This window comes from Mercenaria mercenaria, chromosome 4 (genome assembly GCF_021730395.1).
Source record: "Mercenaria mercenaria strain notata chromosome 4, MADL_Memer_1, whole genome shotgun sequence".
Taxonomy (NCBI): domain Eukaryota; kingdom Metazoa; phylum Mollusca; class Bivalvia; order Venerida; family Veneridae; genus Mercenaria; species Mercenaria mercenaria.
The window spans coordinates 19264215-19284256 of NC_069364.1; the positions used below are offsets into that span (position 1 = coordinate 19264215).

General features: G+C 32.7%; 1 protein-coding gene across 1 annotated transcript in view; it reads left to right on the forward strand.

Moving 5' to 3' along the window:
• The window catches only part of LOC123551122 (transient receptor potential cation channel subfamily A member 1 homolog), a 136838-nt gene that overhangs the window by 75999 nt on the left and 40797 nt on the right, over positions 1–20042 (forward strand). Inside the window, exons 11-12 of the mRNA XM_053542065.1 lie at positions 15235–15364; positions 18667–18810. Coding sequence (XP_053398040.1) covers positions 15235–15364; positions 18667–18810 — 274 coding nt within the window. The remainder of the gene's footprint in view (positions 1–15234; positions 15365–18666; positions 18811–20042) is intronic.

The following is a 20042-nucleotide window of genomic DNA, read 5'->3' on the forward strand; positions in this document are numbered from 1 at the left end:
GATGTATAAAAAGTTTCTATGGCTACCTCGCCTAAATGATATGTGTACCAATGATTCGTAATTGACTTCAACTATAAACTAGATAATTTCAGAGCCCGCCCGCTTAGCTCAGTAGGTAGAGCGTTGGTCTACAGATCGCGGGGTTGCGAGTTCGATCTTTGGGCGGGACATATGTTCTCCGTGACTATTTGATAAACGACATTGTGTCTGAAATCATTAGTCCTCCACCACTGATTCATGTGGGGAAGTTTGCAGTTACTTGCTGAGAACAGGTTTGTACTGGTACAGAATCCAGGAACACTTGTTAGGTTGACTGTCCGCCGTTACATGACTGAAGTACTGTTGAAAAACGGCGTTTTTAGAACCTGTCATAAACGGTCAAACACGTAAAACAAATGTAAAAATGACCAGTGCTATTTAAATTTCGATGAAGTGTTTAAACATAATAGGCCTGTCAAACTGTAATTTCTTACGCTTACAATTGTCATAGACCTTATGATTGAAAAAGGAATTCCATGTACACTGTGTAATCAAACTACGAGAAATAACTTATTGAAATGTTGAGGACAACAAGAGCAGTATATCATGCAATGTTTGATTAAAAAATACAACATTCTTTCAAATTATAGAGTTTGTACATAAGAATTCTGTATATACAGTGGCGCCTGCGATAAATTTCCGTGCTTTCGGGAAAAGAGGCGGTATCCGTTAGGTAAGTGTTCGTGATACGATAACCGTGTGCAACAAAGAGAAACGTGTTTGAAATACGCATGCGCACCGTTAAACGAGAACCGTGAAACGAGAGATTATTGCGCCTGCGCAGCGAGAAAAGAAACGATAAGGTTATAATGCAGTAATTCGGTCAAAAATGTGCTTCGGCCAATCCGTGGTGTAGTCGAAAGAAGTCCCTAATAAATATATCCTAATTTTTCTATTTTTCGCGCATTTGCGCGTAAATCGGGGGCCAAATGGGCATTATTTCACTCGTGGAATGAATTTTACATAAAATAGGACACTTTTCATGCTAATATTCGCATGTTTTCGAGTTGTTTACTTGAAAACGAAGTAGGGTGTTTATTCTGCGGACCGCTTTCTGAAATGCGGCAATATGAGGGTACCTGACTTCAGTTGACTTGCATTTCACTGCATACTATTCAACACCCCTTTTTCTTTTCGCTTTCTTGAAGCAAATGTATGGATATCTTGTGGAAAATAGGTCTACGACGGAGTGAAAATCTAGGAACTGTAACAAAATTGTTCTGAAGTAGCTGAATTTTATATGAAACAAAGAACAAATTCTTTTATTGGTATCTAGCCATAACCGTGAAAAAATCTGAATAGTTTTATTCAATAGGGACATAATCATCTATTACGGGTTTGTGTTAAGGTTGAATTTTTGTAACAAGTCAATAAAATCTGATCTCGTGAATTAAAGAAATCTCAACGAAACTAGAAATTCCCTTTATTGCACTTAAAATGTGAACGACAGCTATTAAGAAAGCAAAGTAACCACAGAAACTTATAGAATATACTTTTAACAATATGATCAAACGTTTTTCTGAACATGTAATCCTTCAAATTCTTTTGTTTCATCGTTTACATACATTGGTTTTATTCATAAGTTAAAAAAAGACGTTCTAATTTATTGTTGTCTGCACATGTCAGTGATATATATTTCTCAGCTGATAGTTGAATTGTTTATGAACATGAACCACAGCATACTTTTAGGGTAAAGCATGTTCGCAATATTTAATTTAAGACAATTACATGTATATGATTTTAGGTGACTTTTAGGAACCTTTAGCCGGGTGCTGTATTATTTTTTGTATATGTGTTTTAATACTTATGTACATGTCACGTTAATAAAACATTTACCTACTTATTTATTATTAGCGGCATAATTCCACAAATCAATTTATCAACGCAAAAGAAAATAAGATTTAAATTTGCGATTTGCTTTTGCTAACAATTAAGGAGAAGTAGATTTTATTTACTATAATAGATGATCTGCTTACACATACATAAAAGATATTTTTCTTTGCCTTAAACGTTAAATGTCACAGTAGCACGTGGATTGAATTTACGGTGTTCAACTGATTCGGAAATAAATAATAGTATAATTTTAAAGCTCTCTTAATGACATAAACTGGTCAATAATCTGCATTGGAAGACAGTTGTGCCTCACATGTTGATTCAAACAGTAGTTAACTATCTGTCAGGGGCATGAAAAGGATCAAAGTTATAAAAAAATTTAACGGATCCAAACATACCCAGAAATCTAAGCCAATTTGCTGGCTTATTGGCGAAATTGTCTCCCTTGAAAACAGGTTATCGGGTGTATCGATTAGCCATTATCGGTCAATTTACGCCTATTGAAATATAGAAGGAGAAAAACTTTAACACATCAAATGACATCAAAAGCATCATCTGACAATATTTATTAAGTTATTGAAGTAATCTGCAATATTTGCATTTTCTTACAATATAGTTTTTAATAAAATAAAATATGATCTTCTTGCTTCCCTAAGCGTTTGAAATAAGTAACTAATTTTGATCCCGAGTCCCAATGATTTCTATAGGAAATGACAGATTTTAAGCTTTACATGGTCTTTTAGAATGATTTATTCTTATATTTATAATCATCTCACAACATTTATTAAGTTATTGAAGTAAACTAGAAAAATTAATCTTTCTTTCAATGAGTTTATTTTTAAATTATTTTTATGCCTTCTTGCTTCCCTAAACGTTTGAATATCACTGATTTTACTAATTTGGAAAATTTTGCCCGTCACAGTACACGTGTACTGACACCGGATAAACTGAATTAGACTATACATGTGTGTCAATCTAATTCCGTGTTTAATGTCATTACATTGTCAGATTAAATAAAAATAAAGTTATTTTAAATTACATGTTTAGATAAAAATATTCCATTTTTTAATTCATTTAATACCATTTTCACAACTAGAATTATTTATTGCATTAAAACGTAACATAACATAAAGTTGATTAACATATAGAACTACATGTTCATATTTAAACTTGAATATTGTACATGTCAATATAACAAGTCCATTGGGTCGGGTGTAAATTTCATGTTTCTTGTTTGTAAGTATTATAATATTGTTGTTAAAAATTTCTTATCTTATTTTTTTGTAATGATTATATATGTATGATAAAGTCAAATAACGTGTTTGACAATAAGTTAACCGAATGCTGACATATTTCTGTTTATTACCGTTACTAATTGGATTAGTATCTGTTTGTCTGACATGCCCCGCGGCATAAAGGGACAATTATTACGTCTCTTGCATAAACACGTTAAAGTTAAAATCTAAATTATGGATATGGAGTTATAAATTTTGATAATTTATCTTACCGTTCAAAATCCAAATTCACATTATTGTAAAGTAAAATGCATTTATAGGCCACGGATCCATAATATTTAAAAACTTTTTTAAATTGAAAAGACACATTTTCAAGGAGACCCGAAATACACATATATTTCGCCCTCATAAAAATATTTTAAAAATTAAAGGGACTATCCTCCAGATCGTTCGACAACAAGAAAAACTACTTTTATAGATATCTGGAAATAAATGCTATATTTCTTAAGAAGGCTTTAAAACTTAATTACTGACAAAGTTTAACTATATATTACGGAAATACTTGAGAATTCGCTGGTTTTTTTTTACTTTATATGATGAAAATCGAAAATCGAAAAGCGATTGTAACGCTTTGCTCAGGGTAAACTGTCTCGATTATAAAAAAAATCTATATTTTGAAGTCATAATTCACTTATTCCGCTATAGCGCTATTGGCTTCGACGAAATATTTTAGACACAAAAACACATGTTCTAGTATTAACAAACTTCAATTTGAGAGAAAGATTATTTTTAGCCAAATCTGGAGGTCATTAAATACATATTTTAAAAATACGTTGAGTAATGGGAATTATATGCTTCCTGACAATTTTTAAACAAATTCCAGATTATCATTCAAAATCACCAATTTGAAGAAATAAGAATGTTATGTATATCTGGTAATAAACATGTACGTCGATCTAATTCCGTCTTTTTGAAATTAGGTTAAAACTGTTATTTTAAATTACATGTTTGAATAAAAATATTTAAATTTCAAAAATTATTTTTTAATTAATTAACTTTTAATTTATGATTCACATATATTTTGCCCTTAAAAGATATAATCAAAAGTTTAAATACATATCTAAAATGGGAATATCCTTCCCGGCTCTCAATTTTGAAACAAAAACCCGATTATCATTCAAAATCACCAATTTGAGGAATACACTGCAAATTGCCTCGGGCAAGGTATAAACTCCGCTTGTGTAAAAAGTTTCACAATGTTGTCGCAATACCCCTAATTACAAAACCAGTGCAAGGTCAAGATTATCAAGATAAGAGAGATTAACAAAAGTCGATACTCGCGTTAAAGGCCTAGATTTTGGCAGTGGGCCAAGGGATTTCTGTCTTCACCAGCACAGTTGGGGGCTAATGACCATCACAGTATGGTTCCAATAAACAAGGGTCATTGTTTATTGGAGAGTCAGTCTACCTTACAAGTGTATCAATTAGTAAGAAGGGGAAACAATGTAATTTATTTTAAATTAATGAATAAATGATAACTTTTAAAGTTATACTAGTTTTTTTTTGGCATTTCTATGTAAAGAAAAATATTTGTTGATCAAACACAATAATAAAATAATCATAAAGTTATTTTCATAATAATGAAATAATGAGAAACTTACTTAAAGAAATATGCAAGTGTTTTTTTTTCAAATTCTGTCTGGAGAATTGTGATATTTTAGAAAAATGTGACTTTTACTCATCTAAAGCTTGCAGAATACTATGAATAACATTTGTCTAGAATTGAAAACAGAATGTGCATTTCAAAGTTACAAAGCAAAGCATGAAAAAAATCACTTTTGGCAACATACTGAAAAGGCAAATTGAGTATAGATGGAACACAATAATTTTATATTCAAATAATGTATCTTTCATCATCCTATATGTAATATAATAATAATAATAATAATAATGATTATGATTATGATTATTTTTATTATTATTATAATCATTACTATAACCATTAAAGTAATAGTTATTATCATCTATATAATATCAAAATAATAATTATTATTATTATCATTCCACATTCACTGAAGAAAAATTAATTTCTTTCAACTCCACTGCACACATTTTCATGGTCTAGTTGGGGTTCCTGCTGTGCTAATTGCCCTCTAATCAGTTACTGTTACATAATCGCTGATAAGCAGCAGATAAGATGGGAGTTGTATATTGGATTTGGGGGGGGGGGGGTACACTTATATAGTAGTGAATCTAGGCCTTTAAGATGGTATAAAGGGAAACAACCAAATTTAACCGATCTGGCTTAATAATCAAGGGACAATACTCTTCAAAACACGGTCTCATTTCTGGACATGTGAGGCAATAAATCATTTTTAAAAAAAGCTTGCGAATGCGAGAATGAATTAGATTTTGTATTTGCCGGATGTTTTTAATATTATGCATATAATTATTATGTAACAATTGTTATGATATTCTTTATACAATCTGACTTCACAGGATTGAAGTTACACTTCAACTGAATTTGCGTCCGTTCGTTTCATTTACCATATACTTTCCTTAAATGTAAAATCTCATTTTTCAAGAGAAGAATTAGAACAAAATTAATCATACTCCTGAAAGCACCGTCGCCGCCGCTGGACCCGCTCCCCACTTTCACCTACAGCACACATAATCCCACCCCTTTATCCCCTCTTTTACGTTAACTTCCTAACCCCGTCCACCCCCACCCCGCCATTTATTACCGTTTTTTTCTAATTTTGTTCACATAACTTTACATTCAGCCAGTTTAAAAAATGGAATTCGCCTCTCCCTGAAATTATTATTTCACATATTCGTTTATATTTTCTAAATTTCTTACAGCTAACTGCAAAAGACAAAACAAAGTTAAAGAAATAAGTAAGTAAAAAGAAAACTGAATTAGAAAGCAGTGAAAACAGCAAAAAGTAAATATGCATATAAAAGAAGCTGAACATAGCCTTCTTTCGCATTGTACAAAATTGTTTAATTCCGAACAGGCATCATTACAATATATTACACTGATTGACATGTGACCAATATCCGGTCCCAAAAAGTTCAAAGTACAATACCGCCTTTGCGGTGTTTGTGATCTACTTATAATCAGAATTGAGGGTCCTCTAATTAGCATAGACTAAATGTTATCTGCCATACCGGTATCGGTGTTTTAAGAAAGAAATCATTTATGCTATATGACTTTCGTATTTTTAAATGCGATTTCAGTTGGTAACATTTTTGCGTAAATGTGAAAATGTTGATATTTTTTTTTATTTTTTTTTTTAAACGTTCGACTTTGAAACTTTGATTATGTATAAATTATTTTTGCTAATAATTTCAATTGACAGTATTATTTAAAATAAGGATTTATTGCGGGAGAGAGTGGGGTCATCTCTACCTCAAGCCATACCTATTAAATTAATTCCAAGCAGAAATGTTGTTCAAGGAATCGGAATTCATTAATATCGGGATGTCAGTTAAAAAAGACACCCTCATATATGATATGAAGGATGAAGCGGACAAAATCCCTCCCTTAAATTTAACTGTATTAGACATCTATCTAACTGTATTAAACACTATTTAGCAATTTATATCTATATTTCTTTTTCAATTTCAATATTAAGAACGTATTTTAAGGCGACATGGTATAGAATATAGCGGAAAGAGTTGGTCTGGATAAATGTTCAAGTCATACGTCACATTATCAGCATGATTAGTACAGAAAGCGTGCCACATGGGACACTAGACCTTGTGGCCGAAACTTTGATCAACAATTTTGGCATCTTGAAATCGCCTTAACATTGCGTAAATCGTAAATCAGCAACTATTCTAAACTCTTAAACATTTTCATCAAATATCTATATATACATGAGCCACATAATAAGGAAATCAACATAGTGGCTTTGCGACCAGCATGGATCCAGACCAACCTGCGTAGACCGCGCAGTCTGGTCAGGATCCATGTTGTTCGCCAACGGTTTCTCTAACTGCAATAGACTTTGAAAGCGAACAGCATTGATTCTGACGACACTGCGCGGATGCGCAGGCTGGTCTGGATCCATGCTGGTCGCAAAGCCACTATGTTGATTTTCACATGGCGCGGCTCACATAGTTAAAATGTGGCACTACTTTCCTTCTTTAGTGTACTACGCTTCAAACATTCTCTCACGACCAGAAATAACCTACTTAAATGTAGAGCAAAATCTATCTCGGGTTATTCTGTAATAACCGACGCGCGTGCAATGACGTTATCTATCCAGGTGCGTACCACTGTCGTAAAAAGTAGTTACCACTTTTTTTTCTAACACTGTTGATACCAGTATGTCGTGTTATAATCGAAATGATACGTTCCCAAGTGTGATTTATCGTATAATAGCCCGAGTTTTTCGTTCTTATGCGAAAAACCACGATAGGGAACTAACTATTTCTTAAATATTAATTAACTAAAAACAGACTTTCGCAAAAATATACTACATTGAAAGAGTATGCACAGTATTCGTTTTCACGGTGATTGCCAGGGGCGAATCCAGTTTCCAGGGACATGACCCATGGAGGTAGTATATAGATAGGATGCGGGTTTGTTATCATCTAATTTTCCCGCCCGCTTAGCTCAGTAGGTAGAGTGTCGGTCTACGGATCGCGGGGTCGTGAATTCGATCCTTGGGCTGGGCTGTTCTCCGTGACTATTTGATAAACGACATTGTGTCTGAAATCATTAGTCCTCCACCTCTGATTTATGTGGGGAAGTTGGAAGTTACTTGCGGAGAACAGGTTTGTACTGGTACAGGATCCAGGAACACTGGTTAGGTTAACTGCCCGCCGTTACATGACTGAAATACTGTTGAAAAACGGCGTTAAACCCAAATTAAACAAAGTTATCCTTTAACATGTGCCTGTCAATTAGTAAAGTAAAGTATAGTGTTACGTTTTTGTTGCTAAATATGGAGTTTCGTTATGCACACGAAATAAACAGATACTAGGATCGTAGACTAGCCACTAGACTGATAATAAATATATTTCTACATTTTTTCCTTTTTTGGACGAATTCAATTTCATAGAGACAAAAGCCAGTCTATATTAGATATTTTCACAGAGGAATGATTTGAAATTATGATATTGGACATAGGATATAGACTAGCTCAATTCACTACATTTCATCAGAAAAATGTAAAAAAAAATTATATCATAGTCTAGGAGCTAGTCTGCTAGGATCGGGATGTTCCGACATTTTACGTTTACATCATAACTTTACACACGGCATGTTGCTTCCAATACACATTTTTACCTCGTTATTTTTAAATACTGACACCGTGACTTGCGTTGATAAAATACACTCATTTTATCTTTGGTCACGGTAATGGAGTTATAACGAATCTACATTGAAACTTTTCATCTTGTAAGCGTTACAAATGGCGAATGTAGATAACAAAAATGTAGATTTCGAAGCAACTTTCTTTTTTGATAAATTAATTTAAGAAATAGAGATGTGGGTATTTGGAAAACGACTGGCATTATTTTATCGACATGAACGTTTGAGACAAAAGAGGAGGAATAAAATAAACAACGGAAACATAAAAATCCATCTTTCTCTGGCATGTCATTCGTTGAATATATCCTCAAGTAGAACATTATATCAAATTTACCTGTTGTTCTTCACTTTCAAATGATATGGTTAATTATGTCATATGTTGCACAGTCATATCTAAATACACTTACCTTACAGAATATGCAGTCACACTGTTCCATGCTAATCCTTTGTGTATTTTATTGAAAAACATATATAGTAAAAATCTAAAACACTTTACACCCATAGTATCAAAGCAAAATTATTTGAAGAAAGCACCTAAAGTAAATAGAGGCAGTCAGCTGTTTAGAAGTCAAAGGTATAATAAAAGTGTGCGGAAAAACGTGTCGCGTGCAAATTTTATGTACTTGCAAATATCCTAATTAATGGTTATAATCGATAGGTGTGATAATCCAATCAAACTCAATCAAAACTAACATGTATTTCCTAAATTGATCTTATCTGTAATCTGTCTTACGACCCATAGTTAAGACTGTTGTGTTATTTGGCTAAAATTGCATTTATTTTCTTTACGAGTTATTTATGACTCATAAAAGAATAATGAAATAAAGTGCAATAATACATATATATCAGGTCATTTCTAATTACGATCAGTGTGTTTTATGCGTTGACTAATATTTTGTCTTTCTTTCATTTAAAAACAGATTTTTTTTATTTCCTGTTGATAAATGAAATACGAAGAAATACTTAAATAATACCCTATGATAAATATATCAGAAATCCTTTCAGATGTTCAGTCCTTTTCGATAAGAGTGTTTTATACGCTAGTGTATATATATGTAACTCATTTAAAAATGAAGAAAGAAACTTTTTAAAATTTATTTTCTGTTTCAACTATTAAGTGAAATATGAGGTAATAATTACATAAATTACAAAACAAACATGGCAGACCGTTTTAGAGCATTTCATGCACCGAATCATATATTGTCATTTATTCATAAAAACTGTAAGATCGATATTGCTTTCTTTCATAATTCGTTTTCTTTTTATATTAATATTAAGACCTATCCAGTATCTCGTTATATCGGATGTAAAAAGTTTACATTTTCGTCATTTCAAAGTAGAATAAATTGCAGCTTATTGTTTTTGGTGATCGATCCACTAATTGGGAACGCCTACCGTACTATTGAGTGGCTGAATGATTCTCGATTAACGCTTCTTGTTTAGATACCATTTTACTTATTGGGAACGCCCACCAAGCTTTTGATTGGCTGATCGTTTCTCGATTAAAGCTTATCGTTTCGATATCATTTGATTGGACTATCACTGAGATAACCGGGAAATGAGAAACGTTTCAGAAGCGTTTTAACAGCGTTTACAAACGAGATTGAACGGCGCCACTGTAACTAGATTTGAAAGTCTTATTTGATATGCTTGTTTTGTTCACTAATCCAAGAAAAATACGTTCTAAGAATGATCACTTGTACATATATATTAGTAGAATTGAAACAAATTCAAGTGTCGTTTCTCCCATGGGTCAATTATATTTTTATATTCACAGTTCTCATAATTTTGGTCAGTACACGAAGGATAGTAGCAGGATATTTTCCTTACATAAAGGATACCTGGATTACGGGATATTGAGCGTATGCAGTGTAATTTTTTGTTTTCTTTTACAGCTTAACCTTTAACATACCTTTGTCTGTCATTTCGCTATCCTGAACATAGAAAAACAAACGCCTTTTTAGTTTTGTATCCCTGTTTCTAGGTTTGTATGAAGAAGCTGATGGATTTCGGAAGTATTTACAAAAATACAAATAAAAATCTTGATGAATTTTGCATTCTCTACGAATTTCAGACATATGTGCTTTGTTTTTGACATATAAACGATAAAAAGCGGGGCTAGGGGGAGGTGGTTGGGGTAGCACACGTAAGTGTTCCCAGTGTCAGTTTCAGAGATGCCCAGCTTTTTTTTCAAAAGATTTAATTGTAAAGAGGGGAATTTATAAAATCATGCTGAATTTTAACGAAACCAGTTTTACGATCGCCAACTATTAATACGTGTTGAGAGTTCAGTTAGGGATCCTGACCCTTATTGTCTGTAATTGAAAGTATCCCATATTATGACCGTAAATGTATAAGTGAAATGTCCTTGAGAACAAATATCACTTTTTATGGAATGTCAGGATTTCTAAGGTCTTAAAACAGTATATCAAAAACTATTTCTTCCACCATCCAAGATTTTTAAAGCTTTCTCTATAATTAATATAAAGTGATAACATTAATTATGTTCGTAATTCATTTATATGTGCTAAGATTTTGAATAAAAAAATAAAACAAATATATCATAAATAAATGTAAACCATTTGTGAAGTACATACAGCTGTTGACTTTATTCAAGTTCGATGTTAATTGTCTGGTGTTTGTATGATATTATTGCATATCAACTCTAATTTATGTTAAAAAGACTTTTCAAACATCATTTGACTTAATACAAGCTGGTTCTCATGTAAAAAATATTTATTTTATCTTCTCGAAAATATAAACAGAAACAAAAAAAAATGTATTATTAGTTTCAATTTTATTTCATTAAGCTAAATGTCAGATTCGAAATACAAGAGACCCTCTGAAAATCGTATGAAGGCATGTTTGCATTATGTATATATAATCCACTAAAAGATGATGTTGGTGTGTTTGTCTACAATCTCAAAAGCATTTAATAGTCTTAATAAACGTTTCCTTACTAACATTATCTGTCTTTTAGTCTGTCAAAGACTTTGATCGGTAATACAATTCTAGTATTAAAGTTTTAAGTATTAAGTATAAGCTCATGTGCACCATTTATAAAATGCACGATAAAAAGCGGGGCTAGGGGGAGGTGGTTGGGGTAGCACACGTAAGTGTTCCCAGTGTCAGTTTCAGAGATGCCCAGCTTTTTTTTCAAAAGATTTAATTGTAAAGAGGGGAATTTATAAAATCATGCTGAATTTTAACAAAACCAGTTTTACGACCGCCAACTATTAATACGTGTTGAGAGTTCAGTTAGGGATCCTGACCCTTATTGTCTGTAATTGAAAGTATCCCATATTATGACCGTAAATGTATAAGTGAAATGTCCTTGAGAACAAATATCACTTTTTATGGAATGTCAGGATTCCTAAGGTCTGAAAACAGTATATCAAAAACTATTTCTTCCACCATCCAATATTTTTAAAGCTTTCTCTATAATTAATATAAAGTGATAACATTAATTATGTTCGTAATTCATTTATATGTGCTAAGATTTTGAATAAAAAGAATAAAACAAATATATCATAAATAAATGTAAACCATTTGTGAAGCACATACAGCTGTTGACTTTATTCAAGTTCGTTGTTAATTGTCTGGTGTTTGTATGATATTATTGCATATCAATTCTAATTTATGCTAAAAAGACTTTTCAAACATCATTTGACTTAATACAAGCTGGTTCTCATGTAAAAATTATTTATTTTATCTTCTCGAAAATATGAACAGAAACAAAAAAAAATGTATTATTAGTTTCAATTTTATTTCATTAAGCTAAATATCAGATTCGAAATACAAGAGACCCTCTGAAAAACGTATGAAGGCATGTTTGCATTATGTATCCACTAACAGATGGTGTTGGTGTGTTTGTCTACAATCTCAAAAGCATTTAATAGTCTTAATAAACGTTTCCTTACTAAAATTATCTGTCTTTTAGTCTGTCGCATCGATGATTCGGACGTTCAGCATTCAACATTTTCTCCTGGAAACAAATCACTATAAGTTTTGTGTGTTACAATATCTTCTCTCCGTATTGAATAGAAATAGTTTGTCAAATAAAAAAGAACATTCAGAGAAATCTAATTACAATGAAACAAGTCTAAGAATACCTTAATTCAGTTACATTAAAAACAAAATATATATGCAACCTCCGTAACACAGTATCTCCTCCGTTACAAAATAAAACATTTGGTCGCCGAAAGCACATTTTTTAGAAGAGAAAATACCGCATAATAGGTTTTAAGTGTTACATAAAGGTGCAGATATTACTGAACACAGAATGAGTCACATTGGGTGCAGTAATTAAAATAGGACACTTTCAATGCATTCCGACAAAGTATCTCACCTCCACCTCCTCTACTGTGGGAAAACTCAAATTCTGCATCACTTTTCTACTGAGAAAATAGTCAGAAAAAACACATATTTGAGTCTGAGTCAGCTTTGCCATGTCTCTCTTTGGCCAAACTTTCATGTATGAAATTTGAATGCCGCGCTTGAATTTACGTAAACAATGTTCCCTTCGTTAACAGACATGTTTAAAAATGTATATTTATTGCAGCACTGTATTTTATGTAATGTTATATGTTCAAGCAGAGAAAACACATTCTAACACCGTAAAATATGATTACGTGCACATCATGTATTAGAATTAATGTTTATATACATTCATAAACTTACCTCATTTACTTGAAATACTGTTCTATCAATAATTGTCAATTTACACTTAAAAGTCCTTGCATATAAGCCTCTGCTTCCTTCGAGTGACACATGAGAAAAATTTGTTTGTATTTAACGCATTTCAGTAGACTGTAAGTTCAGCTAAGATTTTATATTACGGAAGGGATAAGTTACGGAAGAGATAAAGTTATTTGAATATTTGATAACCGTTTGATACCTTGATGGCATATACTGAAAACAAGCCTTCTTACTGATGCATTCAAGGTATATGATAAAGAAACAGAGGGAAAACACCATTATTATAACGTATATTTGAAAAAGTACGCGTAACAGAGGAGAGATTTTAAATCGCGACAAAACATGGATAACTGTAAACGATGATATCAAAAAATATTTACTCATCAGATAGTAACGAGGATGGTATTTTAAGAAAGTAATATCAATTAACGACAGTTTTTGTCACTTTTGCCACATCTATACCTTAAATATACTTTGTATAGATATAATACATGTTACAGTAGGTACGACCTGTTTAAATATACACTCACTAGCTTATCAACATAAGGCTTTGCATGGCACATGCATATATTTAAGAGCAGTTATATGAGACTTTTATAGTTTGATAACAAAGACTAAGATAATTAACTACAAACACACTGGGAACACACATGTAATTATTAGTGGATTTTGCTAGCCACTTGCAAAGAAAATGATGATGGTTTCATGTTTAATGTCTTTATATTTCACACATACTATTGAAAAGGCAAATATTATCTCATCTGCAAAGACAGTAATGCTATGAATATAGCTATTTGCCAATGTGATAGTAATTATGGCAACGCTGATAACTGCTGCTTCGATAATTAACATATAGTACTAGTATAATTAGTATAATACTCTTTGTATTTGCAAGGTACATATGAATAAACATTATTTGGAAGGAAACAAATATGTATATATCTCGTTAAGTAAAGTGTTCAACTTTCAAATTATATGAAATATTACGGTGTATATGTTACTGAAATCGGCTTTATAAAATATTTTTATGTCTTTAGAATCTTTCCCATAGAGGTATGACAAAACTTAATTTTAATCATAACTATTTAAAATTCATGATCAATAGGTTTTTTATTTACAGTATAATGATGATTCTGCTCATGAAATAAATCACAACTTTATATACATATTTTTGACGGCTATTTTACTTTTTACGGCCATTTTGATGACAACACAGTAACATCCAGTATATGTCAACAAATACAGTATGCAGCCCTAAATATCAATTTGCGTAAATATTGAGCATCTTTACAGTTCTCGTAGAAATTTTTTGCGTGATTACAGATTACTGGAAAAAAATATTGGATTTTGGTAAATAAGGAGAGTAGTAAAACTCAAAAGAAACGTGTGCGCATAGCGTCTTTTCCCTCAGTCTGTTTTAACTCGTAGTAACACGCAAATAACAAATAAAATGTTATTGTTTTAAATTGATGCAATACATTGCAATGACTTCTTCAATGAGTTGATGAATTTGTCTTAAAAATTAAAATATTTTGTAAAAGAGATATAATACAATTTTCATATATGATGCAAATTTTAGCACCGCAAGTTGAAATTATTTTTGCTCGTTGGATAGATCTTGTTTTATGCAGTTAGTCACAGATACAAAAAAAAAGAAAATAATATGTATGTCTATATTAAAATTAATTGTTGCTTCTATCAGTTTTGTAGCTAAACTGGGATATTTATTTTATCTCAAAACATGATTCCTTCAGGTGATAAATTATTTCTTTGTTAAGATTTGTTCGTATAGTGTTGCCTCTACACAACAGAATTAACACAGAGCTTTACTGTATACACTAAGGTTTTCATGCCTTCATTGACCTTTTTCTATTTTTTTAAGTGCGTCGTCACCCTTAAAATTTTATATCTCAAACTTTTGCACCGAACTCTTTCATTATAATTGTTGGATTCTGACACTTATACATGCAGTTTAAACATACAGAAACTATTAAGGAGGATATTTCCATTAAAAATACTCACAGACGGGTCTATAGATCTAAATTTACATCACGAATCATATACTTCTCTGGTTTCAAAATCTCAATGTATTATAATTCCAATTAGAACTGATAACCTAGTAAATAAGCTTTATTTCAGTGTTTCAACAGACGTCACACAAGACAGGATCCCACCATTTGCGGCATTTGCAAAATACTCTGTCATCGTTTTGACTGCTATAGAACTAATCATAGAGGTACTTATTTCAGTTACTCTCTTTCACGTTTTACATTATGGAGATACGAATTTCATACCCGACCAAACTTTGTTTATGGCTATATTGGAATCATTTAGTCCTGTCCATCCCAGTACCGTTTCCTCTAATCTTTGAACCCATAAATATGTCATGTTGAAACTAACAGTATGCTTAAGGATCATACAACAAGTGCACATACCAGGTTAAATTTTGTTTTCCCCTTTACAATTGAACGTTTTCCCAAATTTTTTATTCCTTTCAATATTTCTGAAATCTAATCATGCATTTAATTGAAACTTCACACAGTACGTTTATACATAACGTTCCATAAGTTCTTTTTGACCAAATTATTTCCCTTTTAAATCCCCTACTGGTTGAAAACCAATTTCGGGAATTATAGGGATGCACTTTCCCGTCCGTCCGTCATTCCGTCATTCTGTCATTCCGTCCGTCTGCAATTTCGTATCCGGTCCATAACTCTGACATTCATTAAGGGATTTTAATATTACTTGGCACAAATGTTCCACATGATAAGACAACGTGTCATTCGCAAAACCCGGACCCCTGGCTTAAAGCTCAAGGTCACAACTGGAGGTCATAGGTCAACATGACTTTTTTTTCCTGTCCGGTCCATAACTCTGCCATCCATGAAGGGATTTTAATATCACTAGGCACAAATGTACCTCATAATAAGACAATGTGTCATGCACAACTTTCAAATCTCTAGCTAAAATGTCAAGGTCACACTTTGCAGTCAAATGTTAATATGGTATGAACAGGGTCTGTTTGTGGCCGGTCCATAACTCTGTCATTCATCAATCATTTTAATATTACTTAGCACAACTGTTTCCCATGATAAGACGACGTGTCATGCACAAACTCGGACGCCTATCTCAAAGGTTAAGGTCAAAATTAGAGGTCAAAGGTCAACAGGGTTTTTTCTTGTCAGGTTCATAATTCTGCCATCCATGAAAGGATTTTAATATTGCTCGGCCAAAATGTACCCCTAAATAGGACAATATGACATGCACAACTTTCAGACCCCTAGCTCAAAGGTCAAGGTCACACTTGTCAGTCAAATGTTAACATGTCATGAACAGGGTCTGTTTTGTGCCTTGTTCAGAACTCAGTCATCCATCAAAAGGATTACAGTAATACTTGGCATAAATGTTCCCCATGATGAGACGGCGTGCCATGCGCAACACTCAGAACCCTAGCGTAAAAGTCACGGTCACACTTGGAGATCAAATGTCAATATGATTTTTGTCGTGTCCGGTCTTTAACTTTGTCATGCAAAACAGGATTTATTATTCAGTTGGCGCAAATATTCACCAGGATGAGACAACGTGTCGTGCACAAACCTCGAGCCCTTAGCTGAGGGTCAATGTCACACTTGGAAGTCAAAAGCCAAAAGGGATTTTCCTGTCCAGTATCTCAACAATCATTAAAGGGATTTTAATATAACTTTGTACAAATGATAAACACCATAAAACGGAATGTTATGCACAAGGTCTCTATATCTAAGGTCTAGGTCACAGAGGCTAGATGTCAGATACAAGAATGACGTTCTACGGAGCATTTCTTCTTCATGCATGGAGTGATTTTTGGTACAAATATTTGTCACAATGACCTGAATTGTTATACACAAAAACCAGGTCCCTAGTTATAAAATCATACTTAGAGGCCTAAGGTCAAATTCAAGAATGACTTTGTCCCGAGCATTTCTTCTTCATGCGTGGAGGGATTTTGATATAACTTAGCACAAATGTTTACCGCCATGAGGAACCCTGTTTTTAGAATTACCTTTCTTTGTTATTACTATAAATAGCTTAAACAATAAAGTTTTTATTACTGGCGGTAGGGAAAAATCGAGACCACTTTCTATGGTACAACATGCATGCATGTTACATCCAATTGTTTGTTGTATTTTAACCTATCTCGACCTGGTTAAAAGTTTTGTTTTGGCTTATATTATATCGGTTTTTTAGCATTTTTTAAACTTCTTTTTGCTGTTACTATAAATAACTTATATCATAACTTTTTTTTCTAACTAGCCTAAACAATTCCATATGAAAATACAGGTGCTAGTGTAAAGAAAGTTGCTATTACCGGCATATATTGTGACATTCTGGCTCTCTTTTTTATATTTATAGATGGTATGAAACGATCAACAACTGTAAGTTTTTGTATATGCAAATTTTAATCCAAGTGTATATATAGTATAATATTGTTTATACATCATTGACAGATATCGGTTCATTATGTTATAATGCAGTAGAAAAGATTAGGTGACTTCCAGTAGGGGACTTTGTATTGCATGGCAATACTTCATTCACTTGTTTACTTTGATTTTATATTGATGTAGCTTTTTACACGTCATTTTTATCTGAAAGACAATAATTGATCCAAAACCTTAGTTTTATTTAAAAGGTGAAACCTGTGAACAATAACTGCTTCAAGATCTATTGATTATCGTTCAAAGAAAAGCTATACATTACCTTTAACTTGCAAACAAACTATTGTAAAGACAGAATTTTATTTACTGCCGCTGATAATTAACAGGCATGGCGAGGGATATAGTTTTGGAATTGTCGTTCAAGCCACATCTATGACATGTTTGAAGTATTTAAATAAAGCATTGGAGAAATGTTAACCGCTACAGGGAAATACCACGATGCAAGTTTCAGTCGAGATAAATAATGTTGTTTTTTTTTCGTTTTCTGTCCATATCTTAGACAAGGTTTGAAATGTTTCAAGAAAACAAGGTAGAAATGATAACTGCTGTTATTATTTACTTGTGAAATATGGCCCTGCAAATGTCCGTTACATTGATTGAAGTTGACAGGATTTATATATATACCCGGAAAAAATATTGAAGGAAATGCCCTTTTGGTATAACATACTTTAATTGAGTAATATTACAATCTTAACCGGTTTCACCATTAATATGGATCTTTAGGAGAATATTAATGACGTCGTCGTCAGGCTACGACGTTATCAATAATGACGTTGCTTATGTAAATAATAAATATTGTACGACTGCGAATATGAGATATGTATCAATAGTTTACAGATACCAAAGGACTGGAGCATTAAACATGAACAGGTGTTGTCAATAATTACGACTAGAACCTTAGAAGAACCGCATATCTATTCATGGCTTCCTCGCATGTAAAAACTCAACTTTTGTGGTAAGGATCAAACAAGTAGCATTAAGGAGCAACCGATTAGAAGCCACCACTCTACGATTTTTGTGTTCACAATTTGATGTGGTTACTAACCCAGTAACTATTCCTTTACAGATATGTGAAATGACACTGATATTCTCATGCAACATGAGGTCATACATTATGGAGAAAGAAAATGTTTTGCAATGGATAGCGTACATTTTATCCATACTTTTTGTGATCCATCCCAGTGGCTCTACCGATACAGGATATAGGCCTGTATGCTGAATTTATTTATATGTTTCTTTTTTGCATAAAACTTTTAATAGCAAGATTGAATTTACTCATTGTTTCTAATATATAGAGTTTTATTTCTTTCATTTTTTTATTTACATTTTATTAACGTCTTCAATTTTAACAGTTATTCTATTTTTTATTGTGTATGCCCCCTCCAAATGGCACCAGACCAAAATGAGGTGCCCACTTTTGCCCAACCACCTTTTGGTGGCATATTGTAATTACAGCGTCCGTTCGTCCGTCCAGATTTCTAGTCCTGTCTTGATTTCGAAAAAAAAAACAATGCACCAAATATCAGCATGATGTGATGAAGTGTTCCTTTCCAGAGCACCTTACCTTATGCGTTATTTACGATATTGCATATACTGAAATTTGACATTTAGAGAAAGTGGAGTGTACAGGAACCATTCCTTTACCTTACTTTCTTTTCACTTATTTTCATTCAATGATATTTTTCATACATGCCATACCTCTTTACATATTAAATATATGACTTTGTAACAATGACATTAAGAATAGAATTAAAAATATTGAACATATGGTCAGCATGACGACCATTATGATGAGTCATGTGCAAGAACTCTACCATCCTTACCTTTTACTGTCGCATGCAAGAATCACAACTGTGCAACCGCTACATTTTAGTGTTCTCCTATTATCAAAATTTTAACCGCCACGGTAGCCTAGTGGTAGAGCGTCCGCTTCGAGTGCTGGAGGCCCATGGTTCGATCCCTCGCCGCGTCATACCAAAGACGTAAAAATGGTACTAGTAGCTTTCTTGCTTAGCGCTCAGCATAAAGAGGATAGTGCTAGGACTGGTCAGTCCGATGTCAGTATAATGTGCCTGGGTGGGATATTATGTCACGCGTCTATGGCGTGATATTCTAGTGAGGTAGCACTATTAAGTATGGCAATGTGCTCACTGCTACAAAATGACACCGTCGTTTATATTACTGGAAAATTGTTGAAAAAGACTTTAAACAAGAAAACACACAAACGTTATGGAATTTTCTTGTCCAGAGTATAACTGTAAACCAAGGGTAGGGTATTTATGGTAATTATATACATTGATAGAGTGCATTTAGGGGAAGTGCTTTGTACAAGGACCATAACTCTTCCATGCTTATTTGTATGTTAACTCCCTTTATGAACTTTTTGTACAGGGCATAACTATGAATTTATAAATATGCCACTTGACTTTTAGTGAGAATGTT